Source organism: Phyllobates terribilis, unplaced genomic scaffold, assembly GCF_046119375.1.
Source record: "Phyllobates terribilis strain yellow unplaced genomic scaffold, ASM4611937v1 Scaffold_1__5_contigs__length_1240528914, whole genome shotgun sequence".
Lineage (NCBI taxonomy): Eukaryota > Metazoa > Chordata > Amphibia > Anura > Dendrobatidae > Phyllobates > Phyllobates terribilis.
In genome coordinates this window covers 562,834,844-562,858,988 of record NW_027362761.1, presented here as the reverse complement: position 1 = coordinate 562,858,988, position 24,145 = coordinate 562,834,844, and the positions used below count along the sequence as shown (strand labels likewise).

The window sequence follows — 24,145 nt, the reverse complement described above, 5'->3', positions numbered from 1 at the left end:
AGCAATGAGACACAGATAAGTGGTTGGAAAAAGGAAAAGAGGAGTAAGCCACTGCCAGAAATTTCTGGCAGCAGCTTATTCCTCCTGAGAAAAAGGATAGGACATATTGAAGAACAGCATGCCCGATCTTTATTACTGCTGACATCATTTGTCAGCTGGGGGTTTGGCCAACTGTTCTCTTATGTTTAATATATGAGCTCTTAATAATTAGGCTCCGTCTATGTTCTTATGCCTGATACGTAGTTCCACCAATCACAGATAGGGGACAGTTTACAAAACGGTGGACTTCAGACTGATTGACAGTTTTGCAGATATTTCCAGAAGAGGCAGGAGAGGACTCTGAGCTTTGTTCTAGGAGTCTGACGTTGTCGGTTGTCTCGTCAAGGACTCAGGCATCTGCTTTTGTCTATCCACCATGCTTTACACTGCAACTCTGACTACTCAAAGCAGCTTCGGATGAGCACGCAACCTGACGGAAAAGCCCCGATACCACTTGATAGCTTTTATTATAGATTCTTATCCACATAAATATTAAAGAAACTACGAGAACAGTGATAAATACTTTGAGAACAGAGATTATATTCTTAATTACACTTAATATTAAACTGTAAAATTATTTCCAGCAGGGTCCGGCTTAACCCTTACAGCAGGCAGAGTAAAATGACAGAGGGTCTGAAGTCAGTCAATGTCCATTCCCAGATCCTGGTGCTGCCATTGTACACAGGGTGGAGAGCGCCCCCTATCCCCATCAGTCACACTCAGGCTGTACACATCATTATCGTCCCATCCTGGGAGTTTTAGTGCATGTTCTGGGGTCGCACATACTTTGGTACCACCACGGTGGGTCCTTGTGAGTGTAGTCTCTGCTACTCCATAGAATCAGCTGCTATGTCCAAAAAAGTGTCCATGATCACTCAGTTTTTCAAGAAACCAGTTTTTTTTTAACCCCAAAAGTCCAGGTTTCCAGTCTTTGTACAAGGAGGTGATTATCTTACAAAAAACGTTAGCTGAATTTGCAGCAATTCTTTTCTTTCCTGGAAAAAAAAGAAGAATTTAATTAAAAAATATGCTTGTTATATGTCCAAAATTAATTTTTAGATTCATTTTTTAACCCCCTTAATCCATTATTTCCCTTTGTACAGCCATAGATAATGAAATTCTAACTATCGGCAGTCACCACTAGGGGGAGCTCACAGCAAATGGATTTATATAATTAGTAATCAATGGAAAATGAGAAAAGCTGTGTGCGGTGGGCTCCTCCTAGTGGCAGCTGGAGGTAAATGCAATAATTATCGTACAGGAAGAAGACAGGGGAACAGTTTAGGTGCTGAAGAAAAGGGACGGACGTAAAAGAGGTTTATCATTTAACTCTAGGAGGGAAGGGATAGGATCCATATCTCTGTACAGCAAAAGCAGAGGTCAACTAGGAAAATGCCCCCAGCAATGTACCCTAATGTTTCATAGATGCTCATCTTACCTTTTAGCTTTTGCTTAGGTGAGTACCGAGTTTCTCTTTCCGTATTAAGCTGGCAGCATAAGGGATCTGCATGGACAGAAATGCAATGTAATTGGACAGATCTCTGACGAACACTTCATCGTGCTGTAATGGGGTCATCCTTTATTAAGTAATCGAATGCTAAAATATTCTGTAATTTCTAATACATTTTAAGCTATGATTTATATGATATACATCTTTTTTTGCAAACAGTAGTAGAATATTGCCCCTGAAAGAAATATCAGAGTAATTTTAGTTAAAATCCTAAAAAAAGGTATTTACTGTTCAAGGCAATATTAAAATAAACACAAGGAGGCGCTGCGGGTGTATAACTTGTTTCTTATGTGACTCAGGGGCTTGTGGTGTATTATTGCTTATTCGTTTCGCAGTTGACATTGCACACATGCAGTTTTTGCAATTAATTAAAAAAAAAAAGTAAGTGGAATAAAATCTGTATATAAAAATTAAGGAAGACTGAAAAACTAGACTACCTGGAGGTGAAGAATCTGGTATTATAAAGTATGACATTTAGAAAACATCCAAGTCATGCAGCACCCATCTGGTCCTGCTCTTAGTATAGCTCTGTGGTTCAGTTTTACACATACACTGGCTATCCTGTACTGATCCCCAGTTACAGCCTGTATTATACTCCAGAGCTGCACTCACTATTCTGCTGGTGGAGTCACTGTGTACATACATTACATTACTGATCCTGTACTGATCCTGAGTTACATCCTGTATTACACCCCAGAGCTGCACTCACTATTCTGCTGGTGCAGTCACTGTGTACATACATTGCTGATCCTGAGTTACATCTTGTATTATACTCCAGAGCTGCACTCACTATTCTGCTGGTGCGGTCACTGTGTACATACATTACATTACTGATCCTGTACTGATCCTGAGTTACATCCTGTATTACACCCCAGAGCTGCACTCACTATTCTGCTGGTGCAGTCACTGTGTACATACATTGCTGATCCTGAGTTACATCCTGTATTATACTCCAGAGCTGCACTCACTATTCTGCTGGTGCAGTCACTATGTACATACATTACATTACTGATCCTGTACTGATCCTGAGTTACATCCTGTATTACACCCCAGAGCTGCACTCACTATTCTGCTGGTGCAGTCACTGTGTACATACATTACATTACTGATCCTGTACTGATCCTGAGTTACATCCTGTATTATGCTCCAGAGCTGCACTCACTATTCTGCTGGTGCAGTCACTGTGTACATACATTACATTACTGATCCTGTACTGATCCTGAGTTACATCCTGTATTATACTCCAGAGCTGCACTCACTATTCTGCTGGTGCAGTCACTGTGTACATACATTACATTACTGATCCTGTACTGATCCTGAGTTACATCCTGTATTATACTCCAGAGCTGCACTCACTATTCTGCTGGTGCAGTCACTGTGTACATACATTACATTACTGATCCTGTACTGATCCTGAGTTACATCCTGTATTATACTCCAGAGCTGCACTCACTATTCTGCTGGTGCAGTCACTATGTACATACATTACATTACTGATCCTGTACTGATCCTGAGTTACATCCTGTATTACACCCCAGAGCTGCACTCACTATTCTGCTGGTGCAGTCACTGTGTACATACATTACATTACTGATCCTGTACTGATCCTGAGTTACATCCTGTATTATGCTCCAGAGCTGCACTCACTATTCTGCTGGTGCAGTCACTGTGTACATACATTACATTACTGATCCTGTACTGATCCTGAGTTACATCCTGTATTATACTCCAGAGCTGCACTCACTATTCTGCTGGTGCAGTCACTGTGTACATACATTACATTACTGATCCTGTACTGATCCTGAGTTACATCCTGTATTATACTCCAGAGCTGCACTCACTATTCTGCTGGTGCAGTCACTGTGTACATACATTACATTACTTATCCTGTACTGATCCTTAGTTACATCCTGTATTAAACTCCAGAGCTGCACTCACTATTCTGCTGGTGCAGTCACTGTGTACATACAGTGCTGGCCAAAAGTATTGGCACCCCTGCAATTCTGACAGATAATACTCAGTTTCTTCCTGAAAATGATTGCAATCACAAATTCTTTGGTCTTATTATCTTCATTTAATTTGCTTGCAAGGAAAAAACACAAAAGAGAATGAAGCAAAAATCAAATCATTGATCATTTCACACAAAACTCTAAAAAAGGGCCGGACAAAAGTATTGGCACCCTCAGCCTAATACTTGGTTGCACAACCTTTAGCCAAAATAACTGCGAACAACCGCTTCCGGTAACCATCAATGAGTTTCTTACAATGCTCTGCTGGAATTGTAGACCATTCTTCTTTGGCAAACTGCTCCAGGTCCCTGATATTTGAAGGGTGCCTTCTCCAAACTGCCATTTTGAGATCTCTCCACAGGTGTTCTATGGGACTCAGGTCTGGACTCATTGCTGGCCACCTTAGAAGTCTCCAGTGCTTTCTCTCAAACCATTTTATAGTGCTTTTGGAAGTGTGTTTTGGGTCATTGTCCTGCTGGAAGACCCATGACCTCTGAGGGAGACCCAGCTTTCTCACACTGGGCCCTACATTATGCTGCAAAATTTGTTGGTAGTCTTCAGACTTCATAATGCCATGCACACGGTCAAGCAGTCCAGTGCCAGAGGCAGCAAAGCAACCCCAAAACATCAGGGAACCTCCGCCATGTTTGACTGTAGGGACCGTGTTCTTTTCTTTGAATGCCTCTTTTTTTTTTTTCCTGTACACTCTATGTTGATGCTTTCTCCCAAAAAGCTCTACTTTTGTCTCATCTGACCAGAGAACATTCTTCCAAAACGTTTTAGGCTTTCTCAGGTAAGTTTTGGCAAACTCCAGCCTGGCTTTTTTATATCTCGGGGTAAGAAGTGGGGTCTTCCTGGGTATCCTACCATACAGTCCCTTTTCATTCAGACGCCGACGGATAGTACGGGTTGACACTGTTGTACCCTCGGACTGCAGGGCAGCTTGAACTTGTTTGGATGTTAGTCGAGGTTCTTTATCCACCATCCGCACAATCTTGCGTTGAAATCTCTCGTCAATTTTTCTTTTCCGTCCACATCTAGGGAGGTTAGCCACAGTGCCATGGGCTTTAAACTTCTTGATGACACTGCGCACGGAAGACACAAGAACATTCAGGTCTTTGGAGATGGACTTGTAGCCTTGAGATTGCTCATGCTTCCTCACAATTTGGTTTCTCAAGTCCTCAGACAGTTCTTTGGTCTTCTTTCTTTTCTCCATGCTCAATGTGGTACACACAAGGACACAGGACAGAGGTTGAGTCAACTTTAATCCATGTTAACTGGCTGCAAGTGTGATTTAGTTATTGCCAACACCTGTTAGGTGCCACAGGTAAGTTACAGGTGCTGCTAATTACACGAATTACAGAAGCATCACATGATTTTTCAAACGGTGCCAATACTTTTGTCCACCCCCTTTTTTAGGTTTGGTGTGGAATTGTATCCAATTTGGCTTTAGGACAATTCTTTTTGTGTTTTTTTCATTGAAGACAAATTAAATGAAGATAATAATACCAAAGAATTTGTGATTGCAATCATTTTCAGGAAGAAACTGAGCATTATCTGACAGAATTACAGGGGTGCCAATACTTTTGGCCAGCACTGTACATTACATTACTGATCCTGAGTTACATCCTGTATTATACTCCAGAGCTGCGCTCCCTATTCTGCTGGTGCAGTCACTGTGTACATACATTACATTACTGATCCTGAGTTACATCCTGTATTATACTCCAGAGCTGCACTCACTATTCTGCTGGTGTAGTCACTGTGTACATACATTACATTACTGATCCTGAGTTACATCCTGTATTATACTCCAGAGCTGCACTCACTATTCTGCTAGTGAAGTCACTGTGTACATACATTACATTACTGATCCTGTACTGATCCTGAGTAACATCCTGTATTATACTCCAGAGCTGCACTCCCTCTTCTGCTGGTGCAGTCACTGTGTACATACATTACATTACTGATCCTGAGTTACATCCTGTATTATACTCCAGAGCTGCACTCACTATTTTGCTGGTGGAGTCACAGCGTACATACATTACTTATCCTGTACTGATCCTGAGTTACATCCTGTATTATACTCCAGAGCTGCACTCCCTATTCTGCTGGTGCAGTCACTGTGTACATACATTACATTACTGATCCTGAGTTACATCCTGAATTATACTCCAGAGCTGCACTCCCTATTCTGCTGGTGCAGTCACTGTGTACACACATTACATTACTGATCCTGTACTGATCCTGAGTTACATCCTGTATTATACTCCAAAGCAGCACTCACTTTTCTGCTGGTGCAGTCACTGTGTACATACATTACATTTCTGATCCTGAGTTACATCCTGTATTATACTCCAGAGCTGCACTCACTATTCTGCTGGTGGAGTCACTGTATACATACATTACATTACTTATCCTGTACTGATCCTGAGTTACATCCTGTATTATACTCCAGAGCTGCACTCACTATTCTGCTGGTGCAGTCACTGTGTACATACATTACATTACTGATCCTGAGTTACATCTTGAATTATACTCCAGAGCTGCACTCACTATTCTGCTGGTGCAGTCACTGTGTACATACATTACATTACTGATCCTGCACTGATCCTGAGTTGCATCCTGTATTATACTTCAGAGCTGCACTCACTATTATGCTGGTGCAGGCACTGTGTACATACATTACGTTACTGATCCTGAGTTACATCCTGTATTATACTCCAGAGCTGCACTCTCTATTCTGCTGGTGGAGTCACTGTGTACATACATTACATTACTGATCCTGTACTGATCCTGAGTTACATCCTGTATTATACTCCAGAGCTGCACTCACTATTCTGCTGGTGGAGTCACAATGTACATACATTACTTATCCTGTACTGATCCTGAGTTACATCCTGTATTATACTCCAGAGCTGCACTCCCTATTCTGCTGGTACAGTCACTGTGTACATACATTACATTACTTATCCTGTACTGATCCTGAGTTATATCCTGCATTATACTCCAGAGCTGCACTCACTATTCTGCTGGTGCAGTCACTGTGTACATACATTACATTACTGATCCTGTACTGATCCTGAGTTATATCCTGCATTATACTCCAGAGCTGCACTCACTATTCTGCTGGTACAGTCACTGTGTACATACATTACATTACTTATCCTGTACTGATCCTGAGTTACATCCTGTATTATACTCCAGAGCTGCACTCCCTATTCTGCTGGTGCAGTCACTGTGTACATATAGTATATTACTTATCCTGTACTGATCCTGAGTTACATCCTGTATTATACCCCAGAGCTGCACTCACTATTCTGCTGGTCCAGTCACTGTGTACATACATTACATTACTGATCCTGTACTGATCCTGAGTTACATCCTGTATTATACTCCAGAGCTGCACTCACTATTCTGCTGGTGCAATCACTGTGTACATACATTACTTATCCTGTACTGATCCTGAGTTACATCATGTATTATACTCCAGAGCTGCACTCCCTATTCTGCTGGTCCAGTCACTGTGTACATACATTACATTACTGATCCTGAGTTACATCCTGTATTATACTCCAGAGCTGCACTCCCTATTCTGCTGGTGGAGTCACTGTGTACATACATTACATTACTGATCCTGAGTAACATCCTGTATTATACTCCAGAGCTGCACTCACTATTCTGCTGGTGCAGTCACTGTGTACATACATTACATTACTGATCCTGTACTGATCTTGAGTTACATCCTGTATTATACTCCAGAGCTGCACTCACTATTCTGCTGGTGCAGTCACTGTGTACATACATTACATTACTGATCCTGTACTGATCCTGAGTTACATCCTGTATTATACTCCAGAGCTGCACTCACTATTCTGCTGGTGCAGTCACTGTGTACATACATTACATTACTGATCCTGTACTGATCCTGAGTTACATCCTGTATTATACTCCAGAGCTGCACTTACTATTCTGCTGGTGCAGTCACTGTGTACATACATTACTTTACTGATCCTGTACTGATCCTGAGTTACATCCTGTATTATACTCCAGAGCTGCACTCACTATTCTGCTGGTGCAGTCACTGTGTACATACATTACATTACTGATCCTGTACTGATCCTGAGTTACATCCTGTATTATACTCCAGAGCTGCACTCACTATTCTGCTGGTGCAGTCACTGTGTACATACATTACATTACTGATCCTGTATTGATCCTGAGTTACATCCTGTATTATACTCCAGAGCTGCACTCACTATTCTGCTGGTGCAGTCACTGTGTACATACATTACATTACTGATCCTGTATTGATCCTGAGTTACATCCTGTATTATACTCCAGAGCTGCACTCACTATTCTGCTGGTGCAGTCACTGTGTACATACATTACATTACTGATCCTGTACTGATCCTGAGTAACATCCTGTATTATACTCCAGAGCTGCACTCACTATTCTGCTGGTGCAGTCACTGTGTACATACATTACATTACTCATCCTGTACTGATCCTGAGTTACATTCTGTATTATACTCCAGAGTTGCACTCACTATTCTGCTGGTGCAGTCACTGTGTACATACATTACATTACTCATCCTGTACTGATCCTGAGTTACATTCTGTATTATACTCCAGAGTTGCACTCACTATTCTGCTGGTGCAGTCACTGTGTACATACATTACATGACTTATCCTGTACTGATCCTGAATTACATCCTGTATTATACTCCAGAGCTGCACTCACTATTCTTCTGGTGCAGTCACTGTGTACATACATTACATTACTGATCCTGTACTGATCCTTAGTTACATCCTGTATTATACTCCAGAGCTGCACTCACTATTCTGCTGATGGAGTCACTGTGTTCACACATCACATTACTGATCCTGTACTGATCCTGAGTTACATCCTGTATTATACTCCAGAGCTGCACTCACTATTCTGCTGGTGCAGTCACTGTGTACATACATTACATTACTGATCCTGTACTGATCCTGAGTTACATCCTGTATTATACTCCAGAGCTGCACTCACTATTCTGCTGGTGCATTCACTGTGTACATACATTACATTACTTATCCTGTACTGATCCTGAGTTACATCCTGTATTATACTCCAGAGCTGTACTCCCTATTCTGCTGGTGCAGTCACTGTGTACATACATTACATTACTGATCCTGAGTTACATCCTGTATTATACTCCAGAGCTGCACTCACTATTCTGCTGGTGCAGTCACTGTGTACATACATTACATTACTGATCCTGAGTTACATCCTGTATTATACTCCAGAGCTGCACTCACTATTCTGATAGTGAAGTCACTGTGTACATACATTACATTACTGATCCTGTACTGATCCTGAGTAACATCCTGTATTATACTCCAGAGCTGCACTCCCTCTTCTGCTGGTGCAGTCACTGTGTACATACATTACATTACTGATCCTGAGTTACATCCTGTATTATACTCCAGAGCTGCACTCACTATTCTGCTGGTGCAGTCACTGTGTACATACATTACATTACTGATCCTGTATTGATCCTGAGTTACATCCTGTATTATACTCCAGAGCTGCACTCACTATTCTGCTGGTGCAGTCACTGTGTACATACATTACATTACTGATCCTGTACTGATCCTGAGTAACATCCTGTATTATACTCCAGAGCTGCACTCACTATTCTGCTGGTGCAGTCACTGTGTACATACATTACATTACTCATCCTGTACTGATCCTGAGTTACATTCTGTATTATACTCCAGAGTTGCACTCACTATTCTGCTGGTGCAGTCACTGTGTACATACATTACATGACTTATCCTGTACTGATCCTGAATTACATCCTGTATTATACTCCAGAGCTGCACTCACTATTCTTCTGGTGCAGTCACTGTGTACATACATTACATTACTGATCCTGTACTGATCCTTAGTTACATCCTGTATTATACTCCAGAGCTGCACTCACTATTCTGCTGATGGAGTCACTGTGTTCACACATTACATTACTGATCCTGTACTGATCCTGAGTTACATCCTGTATTATACTCCAGAGCTGCACTCACTATTCTGCTGGTGCAGTCACTGTGTACATACATTACATTACTGATCCTGTACTGATCCTGAGTTACATCCTGTATTATACTCCAGAGCTGCACTCACTATTCTGCTGGTGCAGTCACTGTGTACATACATTACATTACTTATCCTGTACTGATCCTGAGTTACATCCTGTATTATACTCCAGAGCTGTACTCCCTATTCTGCTGGTGCAGTCACTGTGTACATACATTACATTACTGATCCTGAGTTACATCCTGTATTATACTCCAGAGCTGCACTCACTATTCTGCTGGTGCAGTCACTGTGTACATACATTACATTACTGATCCTGAGTTACATCCTGTATTATACTCCAGAGCTGCACTCACTATTCTGATAGTGAAGTCACTGTGTACATACATTACATTACTGATCCTGTACTGATCCTGAGTAACATCCTGTATTATACTCCAGAGCTGCACTTCCTCTTCTGCTGGTGCAGTCACTGTGTACATACATTACATTACTGATCCTGAGTTACATCCTGTATTATACTCCAGAGCTGCACTCACTATTTTGCTGGTGGAGTCACAGCGTACATACATTACTTATCCTGTACTGATCCTGTGTTACATCCTGTATTATACTCCAGAGCTGCACTCCCTATTCTGCTGGTGCAGTCACTGTGTACATACATTACATTACTGATCCTGAGTTACATCCTGTATTATACTCCAGAGCTGCACTCCCTATTCTGCTGGTGGAGTCACTGTATACATACATTACATTACTTATCCTGTACTGATCCTGAGTTACATCCTGTATTATACTCCAGAGCTGCACTCACTATTCTGCTGGTGCAGTCACTGTGTACATACATTACATTACTGATCCTGAGTTACATCTTGAATTATACTCCAGAGCTGCACTCACTATTCTGCTGGTGCAGTCACTGTGTACATACATTACATTACTGATCCTGCACTGATCCTGAGTTGCATCCTGTATTATACTCCAGAGCTGCACTCACTATTCTGCTGGTGCAGTCACTGTGTACATACATTACATTACTGATCCTGTACTGATCCTGAGTTACATCCTGTATTATACTTCAGAGCTGCACTCACTATTATGCTGGTGCAGGCACTGTGTACATACATTACGTTACTGATCCTGAGTTACATCCTGTATTATACTCCAGAGCTGCACTCTCTATTCTGCTGGTGGAGTCACTGTGTACATACATTACATTACTGATCCTGTACTGATCCTGAGTTACATCCTGTATTATACTCCAGAGCTGCACTCACTATTCTGCTGGTGGAGTCACAGTGTACATACATTACTTATCCTGTACTGATCCTGAGTTACATCCTGTATTATACTCCAGAGCTGCACTCACTATTCTGCTGGTGGAGTCACTGTGTAAATACATTACATTACTGATCCTGTACTGATCCTGAGTTATATCCTGCATTATACTCCAGAGCTGCACTCACTATTCTGCTGGTACAGTCACTGTGTACATACATTACATTACTTATCCTGTACTGATCCTGAGTTACATCCTGTATTATACTCCAGAGCTGCACTCCCTATTCTGCTGGTGCAGTCACTGTGTACATATAGTATATTACTTATCCTGTACTGATCCTGAGTTACATCCTGTATTATACCCCAGAGCTGCACTCACTATTCTGCTGGTGCAGTCACTGTATACATACATTACATTACATTACTGATTCTGAGTTACATCCTGTATTATACTCCAGAGCTGCACTCACTATTCTGCTGGTGCAGTCACAGTGTACATACATTACATTACTTATCCTGTACTGATCCTGAGTTACATCCTGTATTATACTACAGAGCTGCACTCCCTCTTCTGCTGGTGCAGTCACTGTGTACATACATTACATTACTGATCCTGTACTGATCCTGAGTTACATCCTGTATTATACTCCAGAGCTGCACTCACTATTCTGCTGGTGCAATCACTGTGTACATACATTACTTATCCTGTACTGATCCTGAGTTACATCCTGTATTATACTCCAGAGCTGCACTCCCTATTCTGCTGGTCCAGTCACTGTGTACATACATTACATTACTGATCCTGAGTTACATCCTGTATTATACTCCAGAGCTGCACTCCCTATTCTGCTGGTGGAGTCACTGTGTACATACATTACATTACTGATCCTGAGTTACATCCTGTATTATACTCCAGAGCTGCACTCACTATTCTGCTGGTGCAGTCACTGTGTACATACATTACATTACTGATCCTGTACTGATCTTGAGTTACATCCTGTATTATACTCCAGAGCTGCACTCACTATTCTGCTGGTGCAGTCACTGTGTACATACATTACATTACTGATCCTGTACTGATCCTGAGTTACATCCTGTATTATACTCCAGAGCTGCACTCACTATTCTGCTGGTGCAGTCACTGTGTACATACATTACATTACTGATCCTGTACTGATCCTGAGTTACATCCTGTATTATACTCCAGAGCTGCACTTACTATTCTGCTGGTGCAGTCACTGTGTACATACATTACATTACTGATCCTGTACTGATCCTGAGTTACATCCTGTATTATACTCCAGAGCTGCACTCACTATTCTGCTGGTGCAGTCACTGTGTACATACATTACATTACTGATCCTGTACTGATCCTGAGTTACATCCTGTATTATACTCCAGAGCTGCACTCACTATTCTGCTGGTGCAGTCACTGTGTACATACATTACATTACTGATCCTGTACTGATCCTGAGTTACATCCTGTATTATACTCCAGAGCTGCACTCACTATTCTGCTGGTGCAGTCACTGTGTACATACATTACATTACTGATCCTGTACTGATCCTGAGTAACATCCTGTATTATACTCCAGAGCTGCACTCCCTCTTCTGCTGGTGCAGTCACTGTGTACATACATTACATTACTGATCCGGAGTTACATCCTGTATTATACTCCAGAGCTGCACTCACTATTCTGCTGGTGCAGTCACTGTGTACATACATTACATTACTGATCCTGTACTGATCCTGAGTAACATCCTGTATTATACTCCAGAGCTGCACTCACTATTCTGCTGGTGCAGTCACTGTGTATATACATTACATTACTGATCCTGTACTGATCCTGAGTTACATCCTGTATTATACTCCAGAGCTGCACTCACTATTCTGCTGGTGCAGTCACTGTGTACATACATTACATTACTGATCCTGTACTGATCCTGAGTTACATCCTGTATTATACTCCAGAGCTGCACTCACTATTCTGCTGGTGCAGTCACTGTGTACATACATTACATTACTGATCCTGTACTGATCCTGAGTTACATCCTGTATTATATTCCAGAGCTGCACTCTCTATTCTGCTGGTGCAGTCACTGTGTACATACATTACTGATCCTGGGTGTCTCACCGCCACTGATCTGGTATTGATGACCTTCCCTAATGATAGGCAATCAATATTAAAGCACCTGACAACCCCTTTAATCAGACAAGCTTCGCTCAGCTTCTGCAGTTCAGTTTTTCTTACATCAGATTACTGTATTCTGCCTGTTGTGAAGATGACACTACCCAAAATGAAAAACTTTTACAGATATTGTATAAACAGGAAGTTCTGGGAGATTTCAGCTCTGAAGACTACAGTATTATGAATACAGCTCTGGACTATAATGGCAGAAGTAAGTCAGGACTGGTATAGGAAAACACCAGGGACTTGTCTGTGATGAGGTATAGGCATTGCTGTTGGAGCCATGTAGTTTGTATGGGCAAGAATTACTTCATTATTGGTTTGAGTGAGAATTTTTAAACTAAAAGATTACAGCTCTGCCCCCTAGTGGCACAAATATGAACTGCACAGGGGATATTTTAAAGATAAATCTGCAGTACATCTGGGGTAAATATAATATTTAGCAGTAAATTGTCACTGTTTATGGCAGCCTTTACTCAGTGGGGGAGGAGAATAACTTACAATCTGTAGTTGCTGGACCATTTCTTCCCTATATGCTAGTTCTCGCTTCATTTGGTCATGGAAGTTATCTGTGATGGAAAACGGAAAAGCAAAAAGAATTAATAATAAGTAACATACTGGAATGAAACATATTCAATGTAAGAGGCCGGATCACTCCCAGCCTCCTCTATTCGTACATAAAACCTTATATACTGTGATCACATAAACAGTTTCAAAAACTGACTATATCAACAGTGTTCTACAAAGCCCATATACAGTACCCTATATGTCATTAGAAATAATGCCATACAGTGCCCAAATACATTGTAGTATACACTGTCATTAGAAATATTGCCATATTGTGCCCATATAAATACTACCGAACACAGTCATTAGAAACACTGCCCATATAAATAGTATTTTACACTGTTATTAAAAATATGGTTGTAGTGTGCCCATATCAATAGTACCATACACTGCCGTTAAAAATAGTGTCATACAGCGCCCATATAAAGTGTACCATACACAGCCATTAGATTTTTGTGCCATATAGTGCTTATATTAATAGTGTCAAACACTGTTGTAAGAAATGGTGGCATCCAGTGCCCATAAGAATCATACCGTACAGTGTCACTAGAAATAATGACATATAATGCCCCTATGAATAGTGCCATACAGTGTCACTAGAAATAGTGGCATACAAAATCCATATATATATAGTACTATATACTGGCATTAGAAATAGTATCATATAAATAATAACATATACTAATATTAGGAATATTTCCAAATTGTGCCCTGTGTGAATAGTACCATACACTGTCATTAGAAATAATGCCATACAATGCCCCTATAAATAGTGCCATCATCTGTCATTACAAATGTGCTATGCAAAGTAAAGAGTGTAATACAGTGGCCAGATAAATAATTCCATAATCAGATTATGTAAACAGCGCTCATATAAATAATACCACACACTATAGAAATAGTGCCAAACAGTGCCCATAAATAGGAGAAATATACTGTCATTATAAGTAGTGCCATACAGTGCTAATATACATAGTACAATACACTATCATTACATATGTGCCATGCCAAGTTAATAGTGACATACGGTGCTAATGTACATAGTACAATACACTGCTATTACACATGGATAATGCAAAGTTAATAGTGCCAAACAGTGCTCATAAATAGTATAAATATACTGTCATTATAAGTAGTCCCATAGAGTGCTAATATACTGGACATAGTACAATACACTGTTATTACACATAGACTTACAACATAAACCGCGCTATACAATGTCCATATATATTGTACCACATACTGTCATTAGAAATAGTGCCATATAGTGCGCATATAAATGACACCATGTATTGCCTGTTCCTAGTGATTTGCACCCCTCCCTTCATTTAACAGAGAAAGAAAAAAAAGCCTGACGTACTAAGTAAAATAGTAATATTATCGGGGATGGTTCACACTATGTTACCCATTAAGGTATTGAGTGCACTGATGAGCATTAAGACGATTTGCACACGTTGAGCATTTGCAGCAGATTTCTTTGCACCAAAAAACAGTGTCCTGGCAAGTAAAATTTGCACATTTTTGTCTCGTATTTGCGTGCGTATTTTTATGCATTTTATGTGTTTTCCTTCCTGTTCATTTGAATGGGTGATTAAAAAAAACAATTCGATGGTTCAAATCTGCAAGGAAGGAATAAGGAGCTTGTGCAGGAGATTTTAGAAATCTCATTCAATTTGCCGCTACTGTAAAACGCTACGTTTTTTTTTCTGCGGTAAAAACATGTGGGGAAAAAAAATGCAGCAAAAGTGCGAGGTGTGAGCAAAATCTATCAGTGAGCGCACACTGAGGTTTTTAGAGCAGAAACTCTCCAAATCTTCTTCGAAAACTCAAGACTCTTCAAAAAAACATTTCTTCTCAGATTCAATGAAAAATGTTTGTATTTTGGCTTGTTATAAAATGCTGTAATGTGATATTAATTTTATGGGGATGGAGATGTTTATTATGTTTAAGTTGTTTTGCCTTTTTTTTCTTCAATATTTACTTTATAGAAAACTTTGTATTTAATGAAATATCTGTTTCGGGGGATCGTAAGAGCCGCTGTGTGATGTTCCTACATGGAGTGAGGAGTCCTGGAGACCTGGGGGCAGCCACTGAGCAGAAGTTATTAAAGATTCACAAGTGTCTGGACTTTTATCCCAGAGTATATATCACTTTTGGCCCCTGGTAATGGAGGTAACATCGGAGAGCGCGCATTAAACAGCCGCTGCTCTTCTTTTAACAAACCTCATTGAGGATTAAGAGGCAAAACAGGAAGCAATGAGATGAGGAAGCTCTCAGAGGGCTCTCATGGGAAGATGAGATATATACAGTATATATATATATATATATATATATTGCATACAAGATATAGGTCCTAGAGGAGAAGCTCACTTAATGAGGCTCTATGAGGACTTTAACCCCTTGTCTGGTGCTCTGTCATACATCTAAGATAGAAAAGAAGGGCTCCACGATCAAACGAGGATCTCCTTCCTGTGCTGGATCATTATATATGCCACATGAGCGCTGCAGCCCATCAGTCACTGATGGGCTGCAGCGCTCACGTGACATAAGCAATGCCAGAAGATCACCAGGGTACACAAAACAGAGAGTGGAGATCCGAGGGGGGGGGGGGGTGCAAGTATGCTGTTTTTTTTTCTTTCTTATTTTCCGTCGTTAAAGTCGGATGTCAGCTGCACCGTACAGCTGACGCCAAAAAGTGATGGCGCAGGCACAGATGCTATGCCCTCATAATAATTGCAGGAATGACCCATCAATTATTATGTCAAGGGCAATAAAGGGTAATGCAATCTGTGATTCCCCGTCAGTAAAGAAAACTACAAGTCTCAGCAGCTCCTGAAGATCTGGACATGCTGGGGGTTGAAGTTATCTTTATAGTTGAGAAGACACAGTTCCCCAAACAGGGAGCAGCAAGGAGAGGAAGAAAGGAATTGGAGCCAATGTTTGCACTTCTCTTGATACTTTTTTGTTTCTTGGCATATGTCTTTTCAGGAGGCCCCTCAGCTCTGTCAGCAGCACCTTCCAACTCCTGACCCTTTTTCTGACATTGGGTGGGCTCACATGATCTGATCGCAATATCTTATTTTTGGCACAATTTATTCAAAGTGCAAACAAATCCCTGCAAAGAAAAAAAACATTCTGCGATTGTATCGTTCTCATATGTTGTTGGCTGAGCAGTAAGAAGATGTATTGTGATAGTGGATTTCGGGGCGCTGGGGCGGTGTGGTGGTGTGACCAGGCGGATGGACCCAAGAAGAGAGGAGACGGGCACCACTCTGCCAAAGCAGGAGTCAGAGAAGATGGCACCTTGGTCTCTGGGTTTATGGAGTAAACTGGATAGTGTAATAAAAAAATGGCTTATTTTACTATGTGAACGAGTGAACGAGATGACAATGAAGATATAAATCGCATTCCCAGGTCTGAAGATGTAGGATCCAGTGAGGAAAACTGCTACATGGAAGACACTGGTTGGTTCAGGGACCCATCGGGGGATTCACCAGCTTCCCAGGGGCCAGTCCAAGCCATCTATTATCTATTATATCTCTCTATTATCTATCTATTGTTTATCTCATATCTATCTATTATCTATCAATCTATTTATCTATTATATCCATCTATCTCATATCTATCTGTTTTATTATCTATCTATCATCTGTTATCTATCGGTCTATCTTGTATCTATCTATCATTTATCTCCTATCTATCATCTATCTAGCTATCATCTGTAATCTACAGCGGGGGAAATAAGTATTTGACCCCTTTTTTTGTAAGTTTGCCCACTGACAAAGACATGAACAGTCTATAATTGTAAGGGTAGGTTCATTTTAACATTGAGAGACAGAATATCCAAAAAAGCAAGAAAATCACATTGTATAAATTAGATAATTTTTTTTGCATGCAAAAACAGCAAGGGATCAAATAATTATTTCCCCCACTCTATCTATCTATCTATCTATCTATCATCCATATCTATCTATCTATTATCTATCATCTATTATCTATCTATCTATTATCTATCATCTATCTATTATCTATCTATCTATCTATCCATCTATTATCTATCTATCATCTATCTATTATCTATCTATCTATCTATCCATCTATTATCTATCTATCTATCATCCATATCTATCTATCTATTATCTATCATCTATCTATCTATCTATCTATTATCTATCATCTATCTATCTATCTATCTATTATCTATCTATCTATCTATCATCCATATCTATCTATCTATTATCTATCTATCTATTATCTATCTATCTATCTATCTATTATCTATCTATCTATTATCTATCATCTATCTATCATCTATCTATCTATTATCTATCTATCTATCTATTATCTATCTATCTATCTATCTATCTATCTATCTATCATCAGTTTGCGCAGCCTATTGCAGGCCACCGGCCACATTAAACATGGAAGTTTTGATTAATGTCTATTAAGGCAGTATATTTTCTGTTGCATAAGTTTTCCTTCTCAGGTCATTAAAATATTATAAAGTCACCACTTATCCCAGACCTGGGCCAACTATTAAGCACAAATAATAATAATAATAATAGTCACATTATAATAATAAATATTCTTACTGAACACAGGAAATGATGGCGTCCCCTTTAACACCTGGAATTCTTGTTCCAATCTCCTCCTCAGATCTATTTGCTCAAATAAAACTTTTTGAAGTTCTTCTAAAAAAAAAAAATAAATAAATAAAAAAAAGTGGAAGAATTTATATAAAATTTGTCAAAAGTTGAAAAAAAATAAAATAAAAAATAAAAAATATAGAAATGATGTTGTGTGGGCAGGGCGAGGTCTGCTGCAGAAATCCATGAATATAAATCAATGCAATATATTATTTTAAAGTATTATATTACCGTGTCATGTATTGATTGATACGCATGCATTAATCTCAATTATATCCACCCAACCTCTATATATTATTCATACGTAGCTTGTCAAGCGTAAAATATGGTTCATAAGCCGGTTACCTGCCTAACTTTGCCGCTAACCCTTTCGGGAGGGTGATGCCGGCAGCGAGTGGCTCTCTGTGAGTGATGGGTTTCCAGCCTCAGGCAAGGAAGGAGTTAATGTCAGTATTTAAAAGGGGCCATGTCACTACCATAATGAAGGGCGAATAATGGACTCTAATGGGTTCACCCTCGAAGAGAGAATGAAGAGATCACATCTGGCTGTCTGTAGTCGGCCGGGCCGGTCTAGGACTCTAACTGCGACCTTGTGTGTCCTTTCACTGTATAGTCAAGTGAGCCATTGTGTTTCCCTTCACTTACAGCCCAAGAGGGAAAAAATGTACAGAGCTAAAGAGAACCGTTCTTCCCAAGATGACCTATTGCTTACATTGGGGTTTTGTGTTACCTGTATTTTTGAATATGTTTGTCAATGTTTTTTTCACATCATGATCTTGTATTAAAGGGAATGTGTCACCCGCCTGGGCGATATCAGACCTCTACTATGGGCATACAGGTGATAGAAAAGTAAATCTATACTTACCTGTATGGCCCATAGCAGAGGTCTGATTGCAGAGAAATTATCTTTTATAAAGTCTGTTTTTCAGAGGCTTGGAGTCTGGGGGACGGGAAGAAACCCCTCCTATCTGCTTACTATTCCCCTAAATCACCACCTCTGTGCTAAATTACCATATTCCCCCACCCCCTCCCCTGCCCGTCACTGGGCCCTGTGACCGGCCCTGCTCTGCCTCCCCTCCTATGGAGCGCGCTTTGTTTCCCTCCGACCCCGTTTGGCTGTGTACTGCGCCGCAGCCTTGTATTGCGCAGGCGACGGTGAGTCACTGAGACTTTCGGTCCGCTGGCAGTACGCAGCCAAACGGGGTCGGAGGGAAACAAAGCGCGCTCCATGGGAGGGGAGACAGAGCAGGGCCGGTCACAGGGCCCAGTGACGGGCAGGGGAGGGGGTGGGGGAATATGGTAATTTAGCACAGAGGTGGTGATTTAGGGGAATAGTAAGCAGATAGGAGGGGTTTCTTCCCGTCCCCCGGACTCCAAATCTCTCAAAAACAGACTTTATAAAACCAGATTTCTCTGCAATCAGACCTCTGCTATGGGCCATACAGGTAAGTATAGATTTACTTTTCTATCACCTGTATGCCCATAGTAGAGGTCTGATAACCCCCCAGGGGGTGACACATTCCCTTTAAAACATGTAATTTTGTAACTTTCATACTGGCCACTAGGGCTTTTTTTGGGCCCATACTTCTTGTCCTTTCAGGATGAGTTTACAGTACGATCATTATCATCAGAGGCAGGATTACAGTGACAGGTAACATCTCTATATACAGTGGATAACACAAGGTCCACCATTCATAATAGGTGATGTCACAGCTCACCTCCTCCTCCTCCTGTACAATGACTGCTAACACTTCTATATACAGTAGATAACACAGGGTCCACCATTCATCATAGGTGATGTCACAGCTCACCTCCTCCTCCTCCTGTACAATGACTGATAACAACTCTATATACATTAGATAACACATGATCCACCATTCACAATAGATGATGTCACAGCTCGCCTCCCCCCGTTCCTGTACAATGACTGATAACACCTCTATATACAGTAGATAACACAGGATCCACCATTCACAATAGGTGATATCACAGCTCACTTCCTCCTCCACAATGACTGATAACACCTCTATATACAGTAGATAGCACAGGATCCACCATTCTCAATAGGTGATGTCACAGCTCACCTCCTCCTCCTGTAAAATGACTGACAACATCTCTATATACAGTAGATAACACAGGATCCACCATTCACAATAGGTGATGTCACAGCTCACCTCCTCCTCCTCCACAATGACTGATAACACCTCTATATACAGTAGATAGCACAGGATCCACCATTCTCAATAGGTGATGTCACAGCTCACCTCCTCCTCCTCCTGTACAATGACTGATAACAACTCTATATACATTAGATAACACATGATCCACCATTCACAATAGATGATGTCACAGCTCGCCTCCCCCCGTTCCTGTACAATGACTGATAACACCTCTATATACAGTAGATAACACAGGATCCACCATTCACAATAGGTGATATCACAGCTCACCTCCTCCTCCACAATGACTGATAACACCTCTATATACAGTAGATAGCACAGGATCCACCATTCTCAATAGGTGATGTCACAGCTCACCTCCTCCTCCTGTAAAATGACTGACAACATCTCTATATACAGTAGATAACACAGGATCCACCATTCACAATAGGTGATGTCACAGCTCACCTCCTCCTCCTCCACAATGACTGATAACACCTCTATATACAGTAGATAACACAGGGTCCACCATTCATAATAGGTGATGTCACAGCTCACTTCCTCCTCCTCCTGTACAATGACTGATAAAACCTCTGTATACAGTAGATAACACAGGATTCACCATTCACAATAGGTGATGTCACAGCTCACCTCCTCCTCCTGTACAATAACTGATAACGCCTCTATATACAGTAGAAAACACAGGATCCACCATTCACAATAGGTGATATCACAGCTCACTTCCTCCTCCACAATGACTGATAACACCTCTATATACAGTAGATAACACAGGGTTCACTATTCACAATAGATGATGTCACAGCTCACCTCCTCCTCCTGTAAAATGACTGATAACACCTCTATATACAGTAGATAACACAGGGTTCACCATTCACAATAGGTGATGTCACAGCTCACCTCCTCCTCCTGTACAATGACTAATAATACCTCTGTATACAGTAGGTAGCACAGGATACACCATTCACAATAGATGATGTCACAGCTTACCTTCTCCTCCTCCTGTACAGTGACTGATAACACCTCTATATACAGGAGATAGCACAGGATCCACCATTCACAATAGGTGATGTCACAGCTCACCTCCTCCTCCTCCTCCTGTACAATGACTGATAACACCTCTATATACAGTAGATAACACAGGATTTACCATTCACGATAGGTGATGTCACAGCTCACCTCCTCCTCCTGTACAATGACTAATAACATCTCTATATACAGCTGATAACACAGGATCCACCATTCACAATAGGTGATATCACAGCTCACTTCCTCCTCCACAATGACTGATAACACCTCTATATACAGTAGATAGCACAGGATCCACCATTCTCAATAGGTGATGTCACAGCTCTCCTCCTCCTCCTGTAAAATGACTGATAACACCTCTATATACAGGAGATAGCACAGGATCCACCATTCACAATAGGTGATGTCACAGCTCACCTCCTCCTCCTCCTCCTGTACAATGACTGATAACACCTCTATATACAGTAGATAACACAGGATTCACCATTCACAATAGGTGATGTCACAGCTCACCTCCTCCTCCTGTACAATGACTAATAACATCTCTATATACAGTAGATAACACAGGATCCACCATTCACAATAGGTGATATCACAGCTCACTTCCTCCTCCACAATGACTGATAACACCTCTATATACAGGAGATAGCACAGGATCCACCATTCACAATAGGTGATGTCACAGCTCACCTCCTCCTCCTGTACAATGACTGATACCTCTATATACAGTAGATAACACAGGATCCACCATTCACAATAGGTGATGTCACAGCTCACCTCCTCCTCCTGTACAATGACTGATAACACCTCTATATACAGTAGATAACACAGGATCCACCATTCACAATAGGTGATATCACAGCTCACCTCCTCCTCCTGTACAATGACCTTTACACGCTCATTAGATGCTTCCACACAAAATAAAGTGTCAGAGTCTGTTCATTTCAGCTAATATACATGTGGATTTTCTGAAATAACGGGAAGTTAGAGTCTAATAAATCCCCAGCGGCGGCCGGTGCGAAAATTGAAAGAATACTAATTTTAATAAGTATTTTTATATGAGGGAAAAACACTGACAAAATATATAAAAAAAATACATTTAACACAAAAACCTGATTTAAACAATAGGTCATTTTCTGATACAGTTCACAGTTCAGCGTTTGCTACAATGGTTTTTGGCGTAGACAATTCTCTATGAGCCAAAAACATCAGCAGCATTAACAAAATACATCAACACCAGTCTATGCTGTCCTGAAAGTTCTAGTATATATCTGCAGGTAAAATATATCAACCTGGAGGTCCAAATGTTTTAGTAAATGTGAATTTCCTTCAACGGTTAAAATATAGGATGAGCAGACCCGTGGAAGGACGGGTTGGTCGGTTTGGTCGGGTTCGGCCAAACTTTAGTCCAAAGTTTAGTTGGGGTACCAGAACTTGAGCCCGGACCCGAACCCCATATAAGTCAATGGGAACCAGAACTTTGGTGCTGTAAAATGGCTGTAAACTGGTCATAGTAAGTGCTCGGGGGCTGAAAAAGGAAGCAAAATGGGGGTAAGAGCAGGACAATTACCCTGCAAACAAATGTGGATAGGGAAATGACATAAAATAAAAAATATTAAAATAATAATCTTGATCGAGGAGACGGAGCTCCAAGTGGCGGAGTGGAGCAGTGCGTTGTGTGTGTAGTTTACTGTATTTATTAATAAATAAAAAAAATAACTGAAAAAAACCGATGTAGGGTTCTCACTATTTTTTATAACCAGCCAAGGCAAAGCAAACAGCTATGAGCTGGTCTTATTATACTGGGAAGGAGCCAATATCCATGGACCTACCCAGCCTATTAATATCAGCCCCCAGCTGTCTGTTTTGCCTTAGCTGGTTATTAAAAAGAGGGTGGACCCTACGTTATTTTTTTTTGGAATCCCTTGATTTTTGGGTGGACGCTGGCCAGTCACAGTCATGCCAATACTTGGTATGGCTGTGATGGCTCTAGAAGTGCCCACAGCTTAAAAGCTTGTTGATTGGCTGCGCTGTAGCCTTTCAACAAGCTTTATTAAGCATCTGAACTCTGAACAGTAACACAGACTACCGGGAGATGTCCGTGTTCGGAGCTCAGCACCGGACATGTTACAAACCTCAAACTTTACAGTTCAGGTTTGCTCATCCCTTGTTAAAATCCTAAAACTTTTCACAGCTGAGGTTTTGCCACAATTTTAGTCTCTGGCTATGTGTACATGGAGTCTTTTTGCTTAATCTTTTGGAACAGAAACTGAGCAGAAAGATTTTGAGCAGTCGAGAAATAAATCTCTCCAGATGAAGACTGAAAACCCATACAGATTTAACACTCCTTACAGCTGAGGGTTTGCTACAACTGCATACAGTCTACACAATCCTCTGTGAGCCAAACACCTCAATGGTCAGGGAAAGGGATTGGAGTTGGAAACACTGGACACTTCTGTTCTGGGGAACAAAACTACGGACAATGGGGTCTCATTTGGTCTTTGCTATGGAACGTCTCTCTTTTATGTACCCCATTGTTAAATATGTTCTCCCTGGCTCTGAAAGTTTGGATGCCATGTTGGATGATCACTTTGGTGCCACTGTGTAAAGCAATGCAAT

The 24,145-nt window shown here is 40.9% G+C and overlaps 1 protein-coding gene across 1 annotated transcript in view; it reads right to left on the bottom strand.

The window, feature by feature from the left end:
* Positions 1-528: 528 nt before the first annotated feature.
* The window catches only part of SKOR2 (SKI family transcriptional corepressor 2), a 43,445-nt gene continuing 19,828 nt past the window's right edge, over positions 529-24,145 (bottom strand). The window contains exons 6-9 of the mRNA XM_073655085.1: positions 18,267-18,365; positions 13,609-13,676; positions 1,478-1,543; positions 529-1,034 (exon numbers count right to left, since the gene is read on the bottom strand). Coding sequence (XP_073511186.1) covers positions 1,481-1,543; positions 13,609-13,676; positions 18,267-18,365 — 230 coding nt within the window. The 3' untranslated portion in view covers positions 529-1,034; positions 1,478-1,480. The remainder of the gene's footprint in view (positions 1,035-1,477; positions 1,544-13,608; positions 13,677-18,266; positions 18,366-24,145) is intronic.